The sequence below is a fragment of the Leucoraja erinacea genome, chromosome 7 (genome assembly GCF_028641065.1).
Source record: "Leucoraja erinacea ecotype New England chromosome 7, Leri_hhj_1, whole genome shotgun sequence".
In the NCBI taxonomy this organism is placed as follows: domain Eukaryota; kingdom Metazoa; phylum Chordata; class Chondrichthyes; order Rajiformes; family Rajidae; genus Leucoraja; species Leucoraja erinaceus.
Window position 1 is genome coordinate 55,738,301 of NC_073383.1, and position 21,176 is coordinate 55,759,476.

Below are 21,176 nucleotides of genomic sequence, written 5' to 3' on the forward strand. Positions count from 1 at the left end.
GGCATTCACTATGATCATGGCTGATCATCCAAAATCAGTAATCCGTTCCAGCTTTTCCCCCACATCCCTTGATTCCCTTAGCTCTAAGACCTAAATCTAACTCTATCTTGAAAACATCCAGTGAATTGGCCTCCACAGCCTTCTGTGGCAGAGAATTCACAGATTCATAACTGTCTGGGTGGAAATGTTTTTCCTCATCTCAGTCCTAAATGGCCAACCCCTTATTCTTGAACTGTGACCCCTGGTTCTGGAATGCCCCAACATGGGGAACATTTTTCCTGCATCTACCCTGTCCAATCCTCTAAGAATTTTATATGTTTCTATAAGATCCCCGCTCATCTTTCTAAATTCCAGCGAATACAAGCCCAGTCGACCCATTCTTTCATCATATGTCAGTCCCGCCTTCCCGGGAATTAACCTGGTAATCCTACGCTGCACTTCCTCAATAGAAATAATGTCCTTCCTCAAATTAGGAGACTAAAATTGCACACAATACTCCAGGTGCAATCTCACCAGGGCCCTGTACAACTGCAGTAGGACCTCCTTGCTCCTAAACTCAAATCCTCTCGCAATGAAGGCCAACATGCCATTAGCTTTCTTCACTTTCTGCTGTACCTGCATGCTTACTTTCAGTAACAGATGTACAAGCACACCCAGTTCTTCTTGCATCTCCCCTTCTCCTAATCTGACACCATTCAGATAATAATCTGCCTTCCTGTTCATGCCACCAAAGTGGTAACCTCACATTTGTCCACATTTTACTGCATCCGCCATACTTCCGCCCACTCGCTCAACCTATCCAAGTCACCCTGCAGCCTCATAGCATTCTCCTCGCAGCTCACACTGCCACCCAGCTTTGTGTCATCTGCAAACTTAGAGCTGTAACATTCCCTCATCTAAATCGTTAATATATATTGTAAACAACTGGGGTCCCAGCACCAAGCCTTGGGGCACCCAACTAATCGCTGCCTGCCATTCTGAAAAGGACCCGTTGATTCCTACTCTTTGCTTCCTGTCTGTGAACCAGTTCTCTATCCATGTCAATACCCTACCCCCAATACCATGTGCAATAATTCTGCACACTAATCTCTTGTGTGGGACCTTGCCAAAGGCTTTTTGAAAGTCCAGATACACCACATCCACTGGCTGAGCCTAAAAAAAATTCCAAAAGATTAATCAAGCATGATTTCCCCTTCATAAATCAATGCTGACTTTGACCGATCCCATCACTGCTTTCCAAATGGGCTGCTATAATATATTTAATAATCGACTCCAGCATCTTCCCCACTACCGATGTAAGACGAACTGGTCTATAATTCACCATTTTCTCTATCCCTCCTTTCTTAAAAAGTGGAGTTACATTGGCTACCCTCCAGTCCACAGGAACTGATCCAGAGTCAAGAGAACATTGGAAAATGATCACCAATGCATCCACGATTTCCAGGGCCACCTCCTTGAGATCTCTGGGATGCAGACCATCAGGCCCTGGGGATTTATCTGCCTTCAGTCCCAACAGTTTACCTAACACCATTTTCTGACTAATGTGGATTCCCTTCAGTTCCTCCCTCAGATCCTCGGTCCCCTAGTATTTCCGGGAGATTGTTTGTGTCTTCCTTAGAACCAAAGTACTCGTTTAACTGTTCTGCCGTTTCCTTGTTTCCCATTATAAATTCCCAATTGGCAAATGAATTTTTTGAACAAAAATAAACTTGCTAACACAATAAAAGTTTTAATTACATCTTTAGAATATCTAAATATTAAAATATAAGTAAAGTAATTTTTTTCCCCTTGGTATTCACAGTAGACATTTTGGGTTCACTGGATGAATGGATGTGAAGATTACATGTTTTTTTATTGATGCAAAAACAAATTGCTGGAAGAAGTCAGCAAGTTAAGCAGCATTTGTGGAGACTGAGAGATATCCCTGTCTCCTTAGATGCTATTTTTGCCTTAATCTTTATTGTAGACACCGGGACCTTGATTATTCATATATTATATCAGTTTGAAAAAACAGCCCTTACAATACAATGTTTCTTCAATGCTGCAGTGAAATGCCTGTCTAAATTTTGTGCTTACGAATGTTTTAAACTCAAAACCTTCTGACACCAATGTTATAGGTGTTAAATATGTTATATATACAATACATAACAATGCTATATATACCTTACAACTTGATTTTTCAAATATGTATTAGATTATACTAAATACTTGTATTAGGAAAATAATAAATGGTTCAGAAACTTCAAGATTCAAGATAGATTTAATTGTCACATGTGCCAGATGGCACAGTGAAATGAATTCCCATACAGCCATACAATAAAAATAAACAGGACTCAACACACTATAGAATTTAACACAAAACATCCCCACACAGCAGAATCAAAGTTTCCCACTGTGTGGGAAGGCACCAAAGTCAGTCTCTTCCTCCACTGTTCTCCGTGGTCAGGGCCTCCCCAAGCCCTCCGCAGTTGCAGCTACGGGCGGCCCGATGTCCAGGACCGCTCGCCGGGGTGATACAAGTCCGACGTTGGGGCTGCGGGACGTCCTCAGCCGCGTGGACACCAGAGTCGGCCCCCTCCTACCGGAGTCGGCGGCTTCCAATATTCGCAGGCTGCACCGGGTGGATACTGCTGCTGTAGGCCCTCTGCAAGGTGCCCCAGGACTCCACGATGTTGTTCAGCGCCGCCCGCGTTGGAAGCTCTCTGCACCAGAGCTCCACGATGTTGGAGCAACGGCCCAATGCTCCGGAGCTGCAAACAGCGACCCAGGTAGGCATCGCCCGCTCCGCGGTGACTCCAGCGCTGCGCCGCCGCTGTAGCAGCCCTGGTCCGGTTCCTGTTCCCCGGCAGGAAAGGCCGCTCCGATCTAGCTGGTAGGCCGCGAGGTGGGGGGGCGAGGACGCGACTCGGAGAAATATTCGCGTCCCCGCCAGGAAGAGACTGGGAGACTGTTTCCCCCTTACCCTGCCCCCCTCCCCCACATAGAAAAGTACACGTCCAATAATAGATTTATATGTACTATATATTGGTTACTATTATCTAAGGGTGGTAAGTAAAGTGGCACAGCTAGTAGAGCTGCTGCCTTCACACCTTTAATGACCCAAGTTAATCCTGCCCTCCAACGCTGTGTGTGTGCACAGTTTTAACATTCTTTCTGTGAGCACGCAGGCTTCCTCTGGGTGCTCTGGTTTCCTCCCACATCCCAAAGACTGTAATTTAGCAACTGGCAATTGTAATTTGCCCCTAGCGTGTGTGTGGGTGAGTGGCAGAATTCAGGGGCAAGCTGGTGGCAATTTAAGGAAAATTAAAAAAAATTGTGTATAATTAGTATAAATGGATGCTTGAAGATTGGCACAGACTGGTGAGCCAAAGGTATGTTTTCATGCTAATGGCCCCAGGGCTTTCACTATTCTTTATCAACCATTAAGGCTAATTTGTTTAATTATCTATATCATGTCAAGTTGGGAAAAGGGGAAGTACAACGGAATCTGGGGGTCCTTGTTCATCAGTCAATGAAAGTAAACAATCAGGCATAGCAGGCAGTGAAGAATGCGAATGGCATGTTGGCCTTCATAACAAGAAGAGGTTAGTATAGGAGCAAAGAGGTCCTTCTGCAGTTGTATAGGGCACTAGTGAGACCACACCTGGAGTATTGTGAGCTGTTTTGGTCCCCTAATTTTTTTTTTTGGAAGACATTCAAAAGATCCACCATTGTACCAGTGCCTAAGAATGCCTCTCCAGCTTGCTTGAATGACTACGACTGGTGGCCCTCACCTCGGTAGTCATGAAATGTTTCGAGAGGCTGATCAAGAACCACATCTACGTCTTCCTCCCTCGTTCCATGGACTTGCTGCAGTTCGCATACCATCCGAACAGATCCACGGATGATGCGGTCTCCCAGGCTCTGCACATCACTCTCTCTCACCTTGACAGCCAGAAGGGGGGCTATGTGAGGATGCTGTTCATTGATTTCAGTTCAGCTTTCAATACCATAGTCCCCACCAGACTTGCTGATAAGCTGCTGAACCTGGGGCTGAACACTCCCCTGTGTGCCTGGGTCCTGGACATTCTCACCGCCAGGCCCCAGGTGGTCAAGATGGGGAGACATACCTCCAACCCCCTCACCCTGAACACAGGATCCCCCCAGGGTTGCGTCCTTAGCCCCCTACTGTACTCCCTGTACACACATGACTTTGTGGCCAGGTTCAGCTCCAACTCAATCATCAAGTTTGCTGATGACACTGTGGTGGTGGGCCTGATCTCCAATAACGATGAGAAGGCCTACCGGGAGGAGATGGCTGATCTGGCACTCTGGTCTCAGGACAACAGCCTCCTCTTGAATGTCACAAAAACTAAGGAGCTGATTGTGGACTTTAGAAAGACTCAACATCTGAGGAAGTACATGCCACTGGAGATAAATGGGACTGCTGTGGATAGGGTGAGCAGCTTACAATACCTGGGAATCCACATCACGGAGGATCTGACATTGACAACACACACTGCTGCACTGGTGAGTAAGGCAAATGCAGCGCCTTTACCACCTCAGGCAACTGAGGAAATTCAGAGTCTCTCTGAGGATCCTCGAGTGCTTCTACCAGGGCCGGATTTACCTAAAAGCTAGAGGCTTAAGCTTAGGGCCTCGAGGTCTAGGGGGGGCTCCGACCAAGATAGGACACCTACCGTTCAACTCTGGGCGGGCCCCCCTCTCTATCTCTCTATCTCCATCTCCCCCCGCTATCCGTGTCCGGGCCGCTGGGCTCCGCTTGCTCCTCATCCGCCGGCACGGCAGGCCGCCTTGCACATGCGCATTGCTGCGGCCTGCACGTCCTCCCCCCTTCACAGGCCCACAACCACGGCCAGCACATCGTCGGCCGCCCTGCGCATGCGCACTGCAACGGCAATTGGTCGGCGCTGGGCACTTTCTCCCTCGCTTTGAATTGTGGGAGATTTGGCCGCCATGGCTGTCCAGTTGCTGCCTCGCCGCCAGCGCTGAAAACCAATGCGGAGGGGGCCTCACAAGTGGAACAGCTTAGGGCCTCTCTTCATCTAAATCCGGCCCTGGCTTCTACTCTGGGGCTGTAGAAAGCATCTTGTCCGGTAACATTTCAATCTGGTTTGGGAACAGCTCTGGTCAGGACAGGAAGGCTCTGCAGAGAGTAGTGCGTTCGGCCGAACGCACTATGGGAACTACACTTACCCCCCCCTGCAAGACCTATACACCAGGAAGTGCAGATCCAGAGCCAGCAACATAATGAAGGATCCCTACTGTCAAAGTTTGTTTCTTAAACAAGGACCCTAAACCATTATCAGGATGGTTGTCAATTAAGTCGCAGGTGCTTCCCCCCCTCTCTGCTCGTGGTGGGGTTCACCACCTTGATCTAGACGCTAGCGTATCCATGGGTTTGGACAGCTTCTCCTCCCAGTAGGTTTGGGTGGGCTGCTTCCACATAACCACGTAGAAGCGGCTGCTGGACTGGAAGCCAAAGATAAAGCCTCCATAGATTGTGGTCTGTGTTGACGTAGAAGGTGCCACTGAAGTTGATGATGTTGAACTCCTCAAATCCGACAGCAAGGCCAGGGTCAGAGTTGGCGGTCTGTAGTAATCCCCTGCCTTTGTTGCGCATTATGCAGTTAGGAACGATCTGCACCGTCCCCTTTGGAACTTCCTCAGGTCAGTCTCACTGATGGCGCTGTTCTCGGTGCACATGTCATTGATATCTGGGATTTTGTTGTCAAAGTTGTCCTTGCAGTTGTGTCCTCTGCTGTTACCATCACATCGATCTGGTCAGGGTTGGGAACAAAATGGCAATTGTCCTTCTTATCAGAAACGTCATCATTGCCATCCTCATCAATGTCCTGATTGTCATTACACTGATTACTCACCAGGCCTGAGACATTGTCTTCCTGGATAGGGTTATGCATAATCTCTTTCAAGATGTCTATCTGTTTCAAAATGTTCAGCTTCTCTCTCTCTAAATCCTTGGTCATACGATAGAGCTCAAAATGCTTCAAGATTGTTGATCAAATGTGCTTTGTCTTTCCGAAGTTGTGACCAAAGCCTTTGCACTTCCTCCTGATCTGTAAAGATTAGCAATGTTACAAAATTTTGAGATTTAAAAAATCAAGTTTGCAATTTATCCCATCAGATAAAGCATAAAAAGAAATTTAATTTGACACCTAATTCACGTTCATATCTTCAGTATTAAAAATGTTATGGCCATTTTCATACTTGGAAATTAGCATCTTGTTCCCTATTGCTTTTCCATTGACAACACAAAAGCTGTGATCAAGGACAGTCAAATGGCCATAACTTTATTAAAAATTAAGAGAACTGAAATACATTTTCAGTTATTATAGATTGAAGCATTCTGAAACAAATATGAAACAATCTTACTTGGATGACCTGAAATTAAAGCATATAATTAGTTAGTTACCCAATTGCAGCTAATTCCAAAATTTAATTACTAGATCTAAACATCTATCCATTTCTTAAGAAAAGATTTACATTTTTAAATAGCCTAAATGTCCAAATAACATTCACACAAGAATTTACAATATAACATGATTTTAAAATCTCATTGTCATAAATTTATAGGCCAAATGGAAGAAATTTAGTGTTTAATTGCTGTAAATGAATGGCCATTTAAATCATCTTGCGAGTGGGATTTTGTGGAACGCGCTGGTTTGGAACGTTGCGGTTACAGTGAATTTGAAGCCCATGTCGGCATGAAAAATACTGCCAGTTCGGATGGGCTCCAAGTCACCTTCTCGCAACTTAAAAATTTGATTAAAGGCATCTTAAGAAGTACTTTTTAATGTAAAAATAAACAGCCTACCTTGCCTTGTCCCCTACGTGAGATCCGGCACGTTGATGGCGTTCACGGCTTTAGCCGATGATTTTTAATTTACTCTAACAATTAAATTATCCAGCGCTAATTTTAATTAACTTAATAAAACGGCAGTCAAAGCGATTTTTCTTTAGCAACTAAACTGCCTAACAGAGATCGATTTGAATAGGCTGCAGAAAAATCGCATTTTAAACCCACCCCCCTCTCAAAGGCGCCAAAGTTGTGCACACGGGCAGCGGCAGAACTGCAGCGCCGCTGAAGGTAAGTTTTGTAACATACCTATAAAGATGTTCTTTCTTCTGTATGGATCAGCTTTACATGGCACTGCAGGTAGCAATCAATCAGAAACACCGAGAACATCCTGGGTGGGGGCAAGGTCTTTCACGCACCTCTTCATGCTGCTCTTTTATGTGTTTCTTAAGTCCCTCAACTCCTCTGTAAACAGCACAGCAACCCTTATACTGACATCGATACATGGTGGGGAAATCTTCCCTTTCCAAGTTTGACTTTGGTTTCCGGTCATGGTTTTGTCCAGATTGTTTCTTCACATCCTTAATATTGCACTTCTTCACTGGTAACTTACTCTTCTTCTTCCAATATGGTTGAAAGGACTCATCTGAAGATACAAATGCAGGAGAAGACCATCAGACTCTCACAAGCTTCAACAAAACTTGGTCTTACACCCAATACAGCAAAGACACAGGTGATGAGGATCCACTCCAAAACCAGCAACCCTATCCTTATGCACAGCACTGCTCTAGAGGAGGTAGAAACATTCACATACCTAAGCAGTGTTGTGGACATCACCGGAGGGGCAGAGGCAGACATAAAAAATAGAATCAATAAGGCTATGGTGGTGTTTAACATGTTCAGGAAGATCTGGAGCTCAAAACACATCTCAAGCAACACCCGAATACACACCTTTAACTCAAATGTGAAACAGGTGATGCTGTATGGATCAGAGACATGGAAAACAACACAACACACTACAAACAGGCTGCAAACATTCATTAACACCTAAACAAATCCGGTAGGCGGCGCGGCTCTGGCCAGCAGCGGCCTCTGCAGTCTGTCCGCGTTTTTATTATTTTCTGTCTGTGTTTTAATGTTTTTGTTATTTTTTGTTGGGTGTGTGTGTGGGGGGGGTGGGGGTGGGGTGGGAGGGGGGGGGGAAACTTTTTAAATCTCTCCCTGCACTGGAGACCCAACCTTTTTCTCGTCAGGTTTCCGTTGTCGTTGGGGCCGCAACGAGGAGCGGCCTCCAACAGGAAGAAGCCGGGGACTCTGGTGCTACTCACCGTCGCCGTCGCGGGGCTGGCCGAGTCCGGAGCGGTTGGAGCGGTGGAGGAGCGCTGCTGCTGCTGCTGCCGCTGCTGCTGCTGCTGCCGATGCCGCTGCTGAGTCGGAGGCTGCTGCTGCGGGTCTGCGGACGGCGGCGCCGGGAGCCCGCGGATCCCTGGAGGGAGACCGCGTTTCGGGGCTCCTGCAACGGCGAATTCTCCCGCCCGTGTTGCGGGGTTGAAGAGCTCCTGGAGCGGGGCCTCACTACACCGCCCCGCGTGGCTGGAATGGCCGCAGGACTTTGCGAGCGCACACCGGGGGCTCCAACACCAAGACCCGGTATGCGACCTCGCACCACCCGGCGTGGCTTCAATGGCCGCGGGACAATCGCCATCGCCAGCCGGGGGGGCTTTGACTTTGACTCTGACATCGGGGGGGGGGGGGGGGAGAGTGCAGTGGAGAGAAGTTTTTTTTGGCATTCCATCACAGCTATGTGATGGATGTTTATGTAAAATGTAATTATGTTGTGTCTGGGGTCTATTTGTGTGTAATGTATGGCTGCAGAAACGGCATTTCGTTTGGACCTCTAGGGGTCCAAATGACAATTAAATTGACTCTTGATTCTTGACTTAGGAGAATACTTAACATCTGGTGGAGAGCCAAAGTAAGCAAGGTTACACAGAAAAGCTGGAGAAACTCAGCGGGTGCAGCAGCATCTATGGAGCGAAGGAAATAGGCAACGTTTCGGGCCGAAACCCTTCTTCAGACCAATGTGGACCTGTGGAAAAGAACACGCCAGGAGCCCATTGATTTACAAATTCAAAGGAGAAAATGCAGTTGGATTGGACACACCCTCAGAAACCCTGATACAATCACCCGGCAAGCCCTGAAATGGAACTCCCAAGGAAAAAGGAAAAGAGATTGCCCCAGGAACAGCTGGAGAAGAGGTGTCCAGCCAAAAATGTCTGAGAGTGGGCTCAACTGGGGAGATCTTGAAAAAACTGAGTGAGGTGGAGGACATTTGTCAATGGCCTATGCTCCCTAGAGGAGCAACGGGCTTAAGAAGAAGAATGTGAGATTCTATAAGGCACTGGTCAGGCCGCACATGGAGTATTGTGAGCAATTTTTGGCACCATGTTTGAGGAAGGATGTACTGGTTCTGGTGAGTGTCCAGAGGAGGTTACAAGAATTATTCCAGGAATGAGGGGGTTAACATATGATGAGCATTTGACAGTATTGGGCCTGTTCTCGCTGGAGTTTAGAAGAATGAGGGGGACCTTATTGAAACGTACCGAATAGTGAAAGGCTTGGATGGAGTGCATATGGAGAGGATGTTTCCACTAGTGGGAGAGTCTAGGACTAGAGGTCATAGCCTCAGAATTAAAGGCCGTTCCTTAAGGAAATAGATGAGGAATTTATTTGGTCAGAGGGTGGTGAATCTGTGGAATTCTTTGCCACAGAAGGCTGTGGAGGCCGTCAATAGATATTTTAAGACAGAGATAGATAGATTCTTGATTAGTACAGGTGTCAGGGTTTATGGGGGAACGGCAGGAGAATGGGGTTAGGAGGGAGAGATAGATCAGCCATGACTCCCCCAACATCGGGAACATGTTTCCTGCATCAAGTGTCCAATCCCTTAATAATTCTATATGTTTCTATAAGATATCCTCTCATCCTTCTAAACACCAGTGAATACAAGCTCAGTCGCTCCATTTTATCAGCATATGGCAGTCCCGCCATCTTGGGAATTAACCTTGTGAACCTACGCTACACTCCCTCAATAGCAAGAATGTCCTTCCTCAAATTAGGAGACCAAAACTGCACACAATTCTCCAGGTGTGGTCTCACCAGGGCCCTGTACAAATGCAGAAGGACCTCTTTGCTCCTATACTCCTCTCGTTATGAAAGCCAACATGCCATTAGCTTTCTTCACTGCCTGTTGTACCTGTATGCTTACTTTCTGTGACTGATGCACTAGGACACCCAGGTGTCGTTGTACTTCCCCTTTTCCTAACCTGACATCATTATTAACCTGATAATTATCTGCCTTCCCATTCTTGCCATTTTTAGATTATTTTTTGCAGTTTCTGGATGAGTCACAAGATGGAGCAGTTTATCAGAGGAATGCTTTATCTCATGAAGGAGAAAATCTACACATGTAATCATTAGAAATAGAATGACATCATTTTTAGCATGTTCGAATGTAATCTACTATTCTTACACTTTTGTACTTGAGTATGATGGTGCCTATAAATAGTAAGATTTTTACTGACCTGTATGGAATATTGAATTTCACTGTATCTAATTGCATGTGACAATAAAGTACCATTGAACCATTGATAATTGAGTGTAACATTGTGCCAATCTGTACCCCACCTCAAAAAAATCAGGTACTTGGCATAAAACAAGCCTGCAGAAGAGCACAATCTGGTGCTAAAGAAAAAGGTCAAACCAAATCATCACACAATCCATACAAATATATCAATCCATTGGAAGCACCATCCTTCAAATAAAATATTTAACCTTGTGCAGGAAGGAACTGCAGATGCTGGTTATATTATCACCCTCCAGGGGCGCCGCACGATTGGCAGCCCCGCCAACAGTCTGTCTGGTTTTTGTCTTTTTTTAATTTTTAGTGTGTGTTAAAAGTCTGTGTAAATGTTCTCCGGTTTGTTTTATGTGGGGGAAGGGGGAGGCGGTTGGGGGAAACTTTTTTTCAGTTTCTCACCTTGCCGGAGATGCGATTGTTTTCCAGTCGCTCGGCGGCCTAACATCGTCTTTGTGCCCCACCACGGGGTGTGGACGTAACATCAGAGCCGATCCCTTGCCTGGGATCGCTCCAACCACGGCCTGTGGGCTCGGGAGAGGCTCGTCGGGAGCTCCAACGACGCAGAGGCTTGACCAGCCCCAACGCGGGGTCTGATCACCAGCGTGGGGGAGCTGATATCCCCCCCGATGCGGGAGTAGATGAGGAGGGGTCGACCACCGGCTATGGGAGTCAAGGTCATCCCGTCAACGGAGGGCTCGAGGCCCCCGACCACGGGTGACAATAGAAGGGAAGAGATTCAAACTTTTTTTTGTCCTTCCACCGCAGTGATTGCCGTTTATGTTAAATGTTTTTTGTGTGTTCCATTGCTTTTTATTTGTATTGCTGACTTGGCAAATGAAATTCCTCGTATGTTGCGAAACATACTTGGCTAATAAAGTATTATTGTGATTGTGATTGTGTTTAAACCAAAGATAGACACAAAAAGCTGGAGTAACTCAGCAGGACAGGCAGCATCTTTGGAGAGAAGGAATGAGTGACGTTTCGGGTCGAGACCTTTCTTCAGATTGAAAGTCATGCTCCCAATCGGTCGAATGGATTCTTGGGGTGGCAGCTCAGTCACTGAGACCACACAGACACACACATGCACGCGCGCGCACGCACACACACATTCACTGACTCGCACACCATTTATATGGCAGTAAACTTTCTTGAATACTCACATGGCTGAGCGCGGCCTCTCCACTTTGGGGCTTCCGCAGTCAGCGGCACTTGCGCAATCAGCATGACCCCTGCACTTACCAGAAATTCCTCAATCAGCACGACCTCTGCACTCACCGGAAATTACGCAATCAGCGCGACCTGTCCAGTAAGCGGAAGTCACGAAATGAGCGGGACTTTTGAACCAAACACAGTCGGACCTAATAAAGCATTTATTCCTTCCAAACACAGTCAGACCTAATAAAGCATTGTAGTTTCAAGCACAGGCACGGTAGCAGGCTCATGGCATTGTCATTAAGGGCTAACAAATCATTTATCACAGTTCAGTTGATTCACGGCTTAGAATGACAGTCGTGGCCTTGCGTGATCTTGCAGATTGACTGCTGAGTCATGTCCAGGCATCCGGGGTTTTATAGCCCTGCCCCCCTCCTGCCCCGGAAGGGGCGTTACCTTCATCGCGATGATTGACAGACGAGAGGAACAAGGTTTTTTAAACACTCATAACTTTCTTATTTTTCATCGATGGGAAAAATCCTCAGGGCCTGCTCAGCGGAGGAGGACAGTGAGTAAGATGGCCAAAAATCATGGCGATATATGGTAGTGTTTTTTCTAAAATCAATATACAGCGCAGACAGGAAGTGGTCAAGATGACACTTTTAATTATATAGATAGATGTGAAGAATCCCATGGTAATCTCCATGGAATAGCGGGGTGATTGTTGCTATCTTTGATAAATATATATTTTGAATGTAAAGTTGTAGCGGCAGATTTTTATATCGTTCAAGAGATTACGCCCCCTAGCCACTAAGTGGACTACATGATTAAGGAAAATGTCGTTATACGCATTTGAGCTTTCCGTCAGAGACCTTCAGAGTTTCTTCACAGATAAATCTTCATAACACAATCTTTTGATTAATAGATTCTTCATTGTTGATGAAAAACAATAAGGTATAGATCCAACCTTCTTCCGACTCGCACACTATAATCTTCGTCAAACTCCAGCATATCACTTAAAAGGTTAGAAAACTCCTTGCTTAAAAGGTTAGAAAACTCCTTGTGTCTCCGTTACACTCCGCATGGTCAAAGGGTATGTCTTCCTCATGCAAGTCCAAAACTAAACTAAAACTAAGCTTCTGCGCAAGAAACCTAGCTCCAAACACGCCCTAGAATACATCATAATTCCCACCCACATAGTTACGGGTAGTCTAAAATTTAAAGGCACATGCCATAATTAATGACACACAAAACAAGCCAAATGGCCACTACAAAAGTAACAAAAACATCTTGTTTTACATCTTATAACTATCTGTAGAATTATTTGTAAATAAGCTGTCAATTTTGTCTACAATAAATCAGTAATGATATTTCAAAAGCACTTCAATGGTTGTAAAACTATTTAAGATATACTGAGGCAGTGAAGCACACAATATAAATGCTCATCCTTCCCTTTTATCACATTGGAAAACAGAAGCTTTTTCTTAGTTACATACAGTAATTCATAAATTTAGTAAACTCTGTGTTCATTGAATATGCATTTCAGTACAGTACAAGATAGAAAAAATTCATAAATTTAATGTTTCTGTATCAAGGAAGTAGTCAAAAAGAGAAATGTCCAAGAAGTCAGGTTAGCCTCAATGTTGGACACTGCTACCCCAGGCAGATTTGAACTGCCCCAATATTTTGTAGAGTTAATAAAAAGGAAAGATACATATGAAATGAAATGTAAAGGATTTCAACAGGTGTTGCAAATCTGTGCACTCATGTCCAGTTTTAATTGTTGAGGCAAAAACAAGAACATAAAACAGGAGATCACAGGAGCAGGCCCTTTCGCCCACAAATGTCTATGCTAAACATGATGCCAAGTTAAGGTAATCTCCTTTACCGACACCTGACCCATTTCCCTCCTTCTCCGGCTTATCTAAGTGTCTCTTATATGCCACTATCGTCTCGGCCTCCACCACCACTACTGGCATTGTCTTCCAGGCACCCATCACCCTCTGTGTAAAAAAACCTTTTCCACTCTCACCTTCAAGCTATGTCCTCTAGTCTTTGACATATCCACCTTGGTTAAAAGGTTCCAACTGACTACCCTATATATGCCTATCATAACTTTATATACTTTATAGGGAAGTTGCACGCAGTCGAGGTCACGATCCGTGACCCGTACTGTTGCCACACAACGCCTTCTAAACTACACGCGGTGAACGTCAGGTAAGGATTTACTATGGCTGCCAGTACAGCCGGCCCTTCTTCTTCAGCATCCGGTCTCCACACTATGGTTCCACACTCGCGGACCCCGGGCCGTCTGTTCCCGCGGTAGGGGAGGGGGATCGGTTGGGATTGGGGGGTCGGTCAGGTCAGGGGGGGGGGGAGGGGGTCAGTGACTCTGAGTGGGCAGAGGGACCAGACTGTCCCCAACTCTGGTGCAGCTGATGGGGAGGTTGCCGGGTTTTCGGCCCCGTGTGTCGGCTGCTCGGAGCTGTGGCCCCGCTCCACTCGGCCCCGTGTGTGGGTGCTGCCGACCATCGGCCTGTGACAGTGCGGCCCACAGGGGGAGACGGGGCGGAGGGCGGCCATGGCTGGACAGAACTGACCCCGGGGGGAGAATAGGGGCTGTCCCGAGGGATGCGCTCCTTCGGCCGCTTACACCTTGGTGCTCGGGTTCAGAGCAAAGATACTAGAGCATTTGGTTCAGAGCGCTTAGTCACCCACCACAATTATTTACCGCGCAAAAATTGACCATTTCGGCGTTTTTTAACAGGTAAGAAAGTATGTGTTTTGTGTGTTAAGTGTATGCCGGAGCCTGCCATGTCCTCCAGAAGGATTGAGCTGCTCCGTGCGTCACGCCTTTTGACCCGATGACCTTACGTGCAACATGCTATAGTGATAGCTGATGCCAATACAGTTTCCCACTGACCTGTGCCAGTGGATTGTCTCACTCGCCCTGTGTCAGTGCCCCATCTCCCTCAGGCCTGGTGCCAGTACTGCTGGGTACCAGAGCTGCCTGATGCCAGTGCCCCATCTCCCTCAGGCCTGGTGCCAGTACTGTTCAGTGCCCCATCTTTGCTCAGGCCTGTGTCAGTGCCCCATCGCCCTCAGGCCTGGTGCCAGTACTGCTGGGTACCAGAGCTGCCTGATGCCAGTGCCCCATCTCCCTCAGGCCTGGTGCCAGTACTGCTCAGTGCCCCATCTTTGCTCAGGCCTGTGTCAGCGGTAGCGATGCCGCCTCCGTTACCCACAATACACCGTTTCTCAAACAGATGGATTCCAAGATGGCGGCGGACAGCGATGTAAGGATCTCTGTTTTATGTTAGAATATACCGTCTGTATTTTAAGTTTTCGACTTGCAAATGGTCTTTTTTTTCCCTCACATCTCTTCATCTTTCTCTTTTTTACTGACAGCCGGAGTCGGAAGTGTTTGAAATCACGGATTTTACCACTGCGTCTGAGTGGGAGAGGTAGGAGACGGTGAGAGGGCGCCGACGGCGGCCGAGACCCTTGCCCATGTCCACACCCTTGCCCCGACCTCAGTCGCTGTCCTAGCCCCTATCCCAGCCCGTGTCCCCGCCTCTTTCTTAGTTCTTACCCGAGCTACTGTCATAGCCCGTCCCCGCCTCTGAACCAGACCTTACCCCAGCTACTGTCCCAGCTCCTGAACCCACCTCTGACCCAGTCCCTTCCCCGTCCTAGCCCCTGTCCTAGCCCCTGTCAGTTGGGAACCCTCTGCCATCGTGTGATGGTGGCTTAAACCCGCTGCCCGCTCCAGTCGGACCCCTGGCTTTGACCCGGGACTGGCAGATGGGCGCAGCTGTTTTTACTGTTGACATAAGCATAAATGATATGACGCTGGCGAGAAGTAACCGTACAATATAAAAAAAACACATAGTGCTGGAGTAATCAGCGAGCCAGGTAGTATCTTTGTAAGATACGTTTAGGCGACAGTAGCCGTACCTTTGGAGATTAATTTGTCTTTTATGACCAGTTTGGATTATTATTATTGAGCCCTACATTGGTACGCAGACATTTGTTGTCATGAAATTCAGAGGGACTTGCAAACAAATTTAGAGACGATCAATCAGGACTTTAAGTTGTTGGATAAAGCTTCAGGATAGTTTTTTAATATTTTTGAAGCTGGGAGATCTACTTGCTTCCAAAGTAATTTCAGCATTTAATTTGTTTCATGTAGTAATTGTATTTTAGCCACAACGTTTTCCTTGCAATTTCCAAATTTGTATTTACGGTACAATAACAAATTAAATATGTCATCAAATCTGTCTCTTAATGTAAGAAACCAAAAATGTAATTTCTGTTGTACAGTATCTTTAGAAGTCCCCGGGTTCTAGTATCTAAACAAAATACTACTGTGCCCAATTAGAAGATGCTTACAAATCACAATAAGATTAGATGTTTCCACTGTAATTTTCTCTTGAAGTTCAGTAATTTTCATATTTTTTGTAAATTGTTTTCAATCGGGAAACTACAGAGTATTCCAGATTTCGAGATTTTCTAGTGGTTGTTTTACAGATTGGAAGAGCATATCATCAATTATGGTTTCTTATGATGTTGTAAAATTTATTAATAAAAAACTTTCATACTCAGTTGTAATATTTACAAAAAGAACATATCTTTGTTATCTGATGCAAATCTTTTATAGCAAAGATATTTCTGATATCTGGGCATTGAATCCTTTGTGGAGTTTAAGATAAATGTTGATTTCACCTCACAGTCTTTCCATCATTAAGCTGTCAGAATTCATTTATATATGTGCTCCAATGCCTGGAGATTTTTTGTATTTTCATTATTTTTCTTGCAAATCATAGTACCAAATGATCACAATGAATTAAAGCAGGTATGACTTAGTGATTTATGCATATTTATATTTTCTATTTTGACAGATGACTTCTAATGAAGTGTTTAGTGGTGCACAATCATTTAAAAAATTTGCTAGACGACAACCTATTTTTGTGCAGATTTGAAAATGGAGGGCATTTTGGCGATGCAGTAGTTAAAACATTGGACTAGTAATTCAGAGACCTAGGCTAATAATTCAGATAGAACACAATGTGCTGGAGTAACTCAGCGGGAAAAGAGGCGGGGGCGGGACAAAGCCTGGCTAGTGATAGTTGAACACAGGTTAGAGGGTTTTTTGATTGGCGGATAGGGTATACAAAGGCAAGAAATGCAGAAAGTGTGTGGCATCATAGTTAGCGAAGATGATTATGAAAAATTGCAGAAGGATCTTGATCAGTTGGGCAAATGGGCTAAGGAATGATTAATGGAGTTTAATGCAGATAAGTGTGAGGTGCTGCATCCGTCTAAACTTTTATCTATATCAAATTGTCATTTTAACATTTTGATTGTACCCATCTATACTGCATCCTGTGCAGCTTGTTGTACAAACCCATCAACCTGTGTGTGGAAAATCATGCCCTTTAGGTCGTCTTTAAATCTTTCTCCTCTCACCCTAAATCTATGTCCTCTAGTTTTAGACTCCTCTACCCTGGATAAAAATGACTAACCATACACTATATCTACGCCCCTATAAATAGGAGACATGTGACTCCCGTCCCATCAGAGTGGTTGACTGTGAAATTGCCTTGGAGCCATTCAGTTATACTATAAATTCAGTAATTGGAATCATTCATTGTTCACATGCAACCAGCCAAAGCTTTTACAAATGGTACATAAATGCTAGACAAAGACCATCTCCTACAAGCGAGGCTAACCACCTGGCATTGGTAATCAACGACAATATTGCCAAATCATCCAACAATTAACAATAAACCAGAAATTCAACTGGACTAATCATGTAAATACATGGCAACAAAAACAATTCGGAGGCTGGGTATTCAGTGGTGAATGACTTGCCTCCTCAATCCCCAATGCCTTTATGTGCATCATGAACTGTGATAGGGTGCTGTCCACTTGCCCAGGTGAATGCAACTAAATTCAAGAAGCTCAATACTGTCCAAGACACAGCTGCCGAGTTATTCTTAGTTGTACATCAGGTACCAATAATTTCCTCCCTTTTCCACTGGCATTCAGTGACTTCACTAGAAGATGCAGTGCAGTTTTTTCCCTAAACTACTCTGATAGCACCTCTAAAACATGCAATACTGTCACCAAGAATGATAGGCTTCCAAGTGCATGCTGTTCTCAAAGCTTCACAACATCCTGATTGGGAAATGGTACAATTTCTTCTCCGTCACATGTTCTGCATCTTGGAACCCTCTTCAGTAGCATTGTGGGAATAGCCTTACCAGAAGAACTGCAGTTCATAAAATGGTTCATCATTTTCTCCACGGCAGTTAGGAATTAATAAATGCTGGCCACACCAAAGCTGCCTAGATCTCCAAAAATGTATTAAAACAAATATTGATTAGAAATATAATGTCTAAAAATGTTATCTGAAATTTTGAAAACAATCAAATCTTAAGCCCTTTGGTCTATATCCTTGGAATATAAATACTGCTGATTATAGAACATTGTCAAACATATCTATGTAAATGTGGATAATGTGGGGATTTCTGTGTAATTATAACTTTTCAATTATTTTGTTAAAGCTTTATTATAGAATTGTTTTATTTGAGAATCAATGATAGTTCATAGAATTGTATAATTTCAAAGTACAGAAAGAGATTACTCAACCCATAGTGTCTATGCCAATAAAAATGCTATTTTGAGTATTTTAAATGTATCCCTTATTCCTCATTTGCATAACTCTAGATTTGTGTCAAAAATTGAAGAAGTGCTGAATGATTGGAAACTGATTGGAAGCACTGCAAGCAAACCGTTGGAAAAGGTGTGTTTATGTTGCATTGTCATAATCAACTAGCATACAAAATTTGTGAAGAGATTGTATCGTCGGTTATAGGACAGTATAGCACAGGAACAGGCCCTTCGTCCCATCATGTTTGTGCCGAACATGATGCCAGGTTATACTAATCTCCTCTGCCTACACAGGATCTATATACATTTCTGTATATGATCCATATGCATCAATTTCCTGTATAACGATATGCCTGTTTGAATTCCTCTTAAACACCACCATCTTATCTGCTTCAATCACCACCCTTAGCAGCATGTTCCAGGCATGCAATACTCTGTGATTAAAAAGAACTTGCCCCACACACCATCTTTCAACTTTCACTTTCTGACTGTAAAGCTATGCTCTCGAGTCTTTGACATTTCCTCCCTGACAAAAAAGTTCAGACTGTCTACTCTGTCTATGCCTCTCACAATTTTATATACTGCTATCAGCTCTCCTCTCAGCCTCCAACACCAGAGAAAACAATACAGGTTTGTCTAACCTCTCCTTGTAGCTATTACCCTGTAATCCAGGCAGCATTCCGATAAATCTCTACTGCACCCTCTCCAGAGCTTCCACATCCTTCTTGTTATGGGGCAATCAAAACTGCATACAATACTCCAAATGCGGCCTCCCCAAAGTCATAAAGAGCCACAGCATGATTTCCTGAGTCTTATCCTCAGTGCCCCGACCGATTAAGGCAAGCACACCATATGCCTTTTTTTTTAAAACCACGCTATCATGTGTGATGCTATTTTCAGGGAGCTATGGACTTGGACCCCAAGATTTCTCAGTACATCCATGATGTTAGATCTCTTGCCATTAACTGTATACTTTCCCCTTACCTTCAACCTCCCACAGTGCAACATCTCACACTTGCTCGATCTATATCGTGCCGTATCGTTCGAAGGCCTTTCTCACTATTCGCAACTCCATCAATTTTGGTGTCATCTGCAAACTTGCTAACCAATCGATCAACGTTTACATCCAAATTATTTAAATATCACAAACAACAAAATCAATGATAAATTAATAGAATTGGGTTAATGGGAACATGAGTTGTTTTAAAATGTTTTTCCCATACGTATATATTGAGCTTATTTAATCCTGGGCATAAAATAAATGTGTGAAGCATCACAGCATGAGTAATACAGAGAGAAAGAATGTTTCAGCATTGGAATAATTGTCACTTTTCTCCAGATCTTTTCTCGTGGCCAATCTCAACCCCTGGTTTTAGAATTTTTTTACAGGAATCTGTTGCAAACTTTTCAATTCAATTATAATTTTATGTTAAATTAATGTTCTGTATAGTTATACTATTGCACCTTGTGAATTTACAGGGTGAATTAACCTCTGGAGTGTGGGAGGAGAAATCTGATGAGATATCTTTTGCAGATTATAAATTCAGCATAACACATCATTACCTCAAACAAGAATCTTCATCTGATAAAGACATAAAGGAAGTGTCTGAGGAAGGTATGATTAGCTACTCATGTTTATATTTACTCATTCGTAGGTGGGAATCTCAAATATTTGAGCTCTTTAAAGAATACAGTTGTATTCTTGTATACTTGTATACAGTTATCTGCCTATGTATCAGTTTTAATTCATCCACAATCCACACATTGTTAACCAGTATTTTTTTAACTTTTATTGTATGCCAACTTTGTATTTTTATTTTTACTTCTACCATCTTGCACTATGACTATGACTATGACCAGACGCTAAACTGCATTTCGTTGTACCTATACTTGTATTTGTGTAATGACAATAAAGTTGAATTAAATTTAATTGAAATTGGAATACATTTTATCCATCTTTGAATAATGTTGTGGAAGTAGAGCTTTTAGATTCCTAATCTGCTCTTAAAATGTTGGTGCCAGTGCTTTTTAACAATTGGTCTCCTGCTGCCATATCTTCACTTAATTACCACTGTTTATGATTGTACATAGAAATTACTGTCTTCTGTAGAGGAATACTGTTTTATGTTTATCTTGAAAAAAATATTTTCTAAATTATAATTTTATTTTAATAGATGTTCTTCCTGAAGCAATGCAGGATATGCTATCCATGAGCAATGATTTTCCACCCAGAGCTCACTGCCTCGTCAGATGGTAGGCATGTTCTTGAAACTATTTATTGCCTTCACGCAAATTACAATTTTATATGAAACAGACACTATAGATATTTCAGGCCATGTATGTTTTAGCAGATGTTTTGATGGGTAATTGGCAAGGTATTTTATCTAAGTGCATTCATTGATCAATTAAAAGATATAGCATGGTAACAAGCATTTCTGCCCATGCCGGCCATTGATAATCTGTTCACACTAATTCTAGGTTATCTCGCTTTCGGATACACTCCCTATGCACCAGAGGTAATTTACAGAGGCCACTTAAACCACAAAACCCACGTGTCTTTGGAATGTGGAAGGAAATAATTGATGTTTTTAGGGATGTGAAAATATAATTTATTAATTATTAAAGGAGCAGTGAGGGCTACAATATGATAGAACTTTATTTATCCCAGGAAGGAAATTGGTTTGCCAACAGCCATAAAACACAACATGATACATGAAACATGAAATTAAAGTGATGAGTGGAAAGTCCAGGATTGGGGATGTGCAAAGATTGGGGAATGGGGGGAGTCAATCTACCCCACGACAGAAGGGGGAGCAGTTGTACAGTTTGATAGCCACAGGGATAAAAGCATCTCTTGTGACGTTCTGTGCCTCATCTTGGTGGAACCAGTCT

At 44.0% G+C, this 21,176-nt stretch overlaps 1 protein-coding gene and 1 long non-coding RNA gene across 3 annotated transcripts in view; one reads left to right on the forward strand and one right to left on the reverse strand.

Moving 5' to 3' along the window:
- Positions 1-2,240: 2,240 nt before the first annotated feature.
- Positions 2,241-14,663, reverse strand: LOC129699034 (uncharacterized). The gene is made up of 3 exons (XR_008723763.1): positions 14,533-14,663; positions 7,127-7,463; positions 2,241-6,077 (listed from the first exon to the last, which is right to left on the reverse strand). It is a non-coding gene; the product is annotated as an uncharacterized LOC129699034 (long non-coding RNA).
- A 156-nt stretch (positions 14,664-14,819) lies between these two features.
- Positions 14,820-21,176, forward strand: part of rab3gap1 (RAB3 GTPase activating protein subunit 1) — a 78,873-nt gene continuing 72,516 nt past the window's right edge. Inside the window, exons 1-5 of one of the 2 annotated variants that reach the window (XM_055638640.1) lie at positions 14,820-14,905; positions 15,018-15,083; positions 18,342-18,417; positions 19,764-19,899; positions 20,459-20,537. In XM_055638640.1, coding sequence (XP_055494615.1) covers positions 14,835-14,905; positions 15,018-15,083; positions 18,342-18,417; positions 19,764-19,899; positions 20,459-20,537 — 428 coding nt within the window. In that variant the 5' untranslated portion in view covers positions 14,820-14,834. The remainder of the gene's footprint in view (positions 14,906-15,017; positions 15,084-18,341; positions 18,418-19,763; positions 19,900-20,458; positions 20,538-21,176) is intronic. The other variant, XM_055638641.1, reaches the window with a different exon arrangement.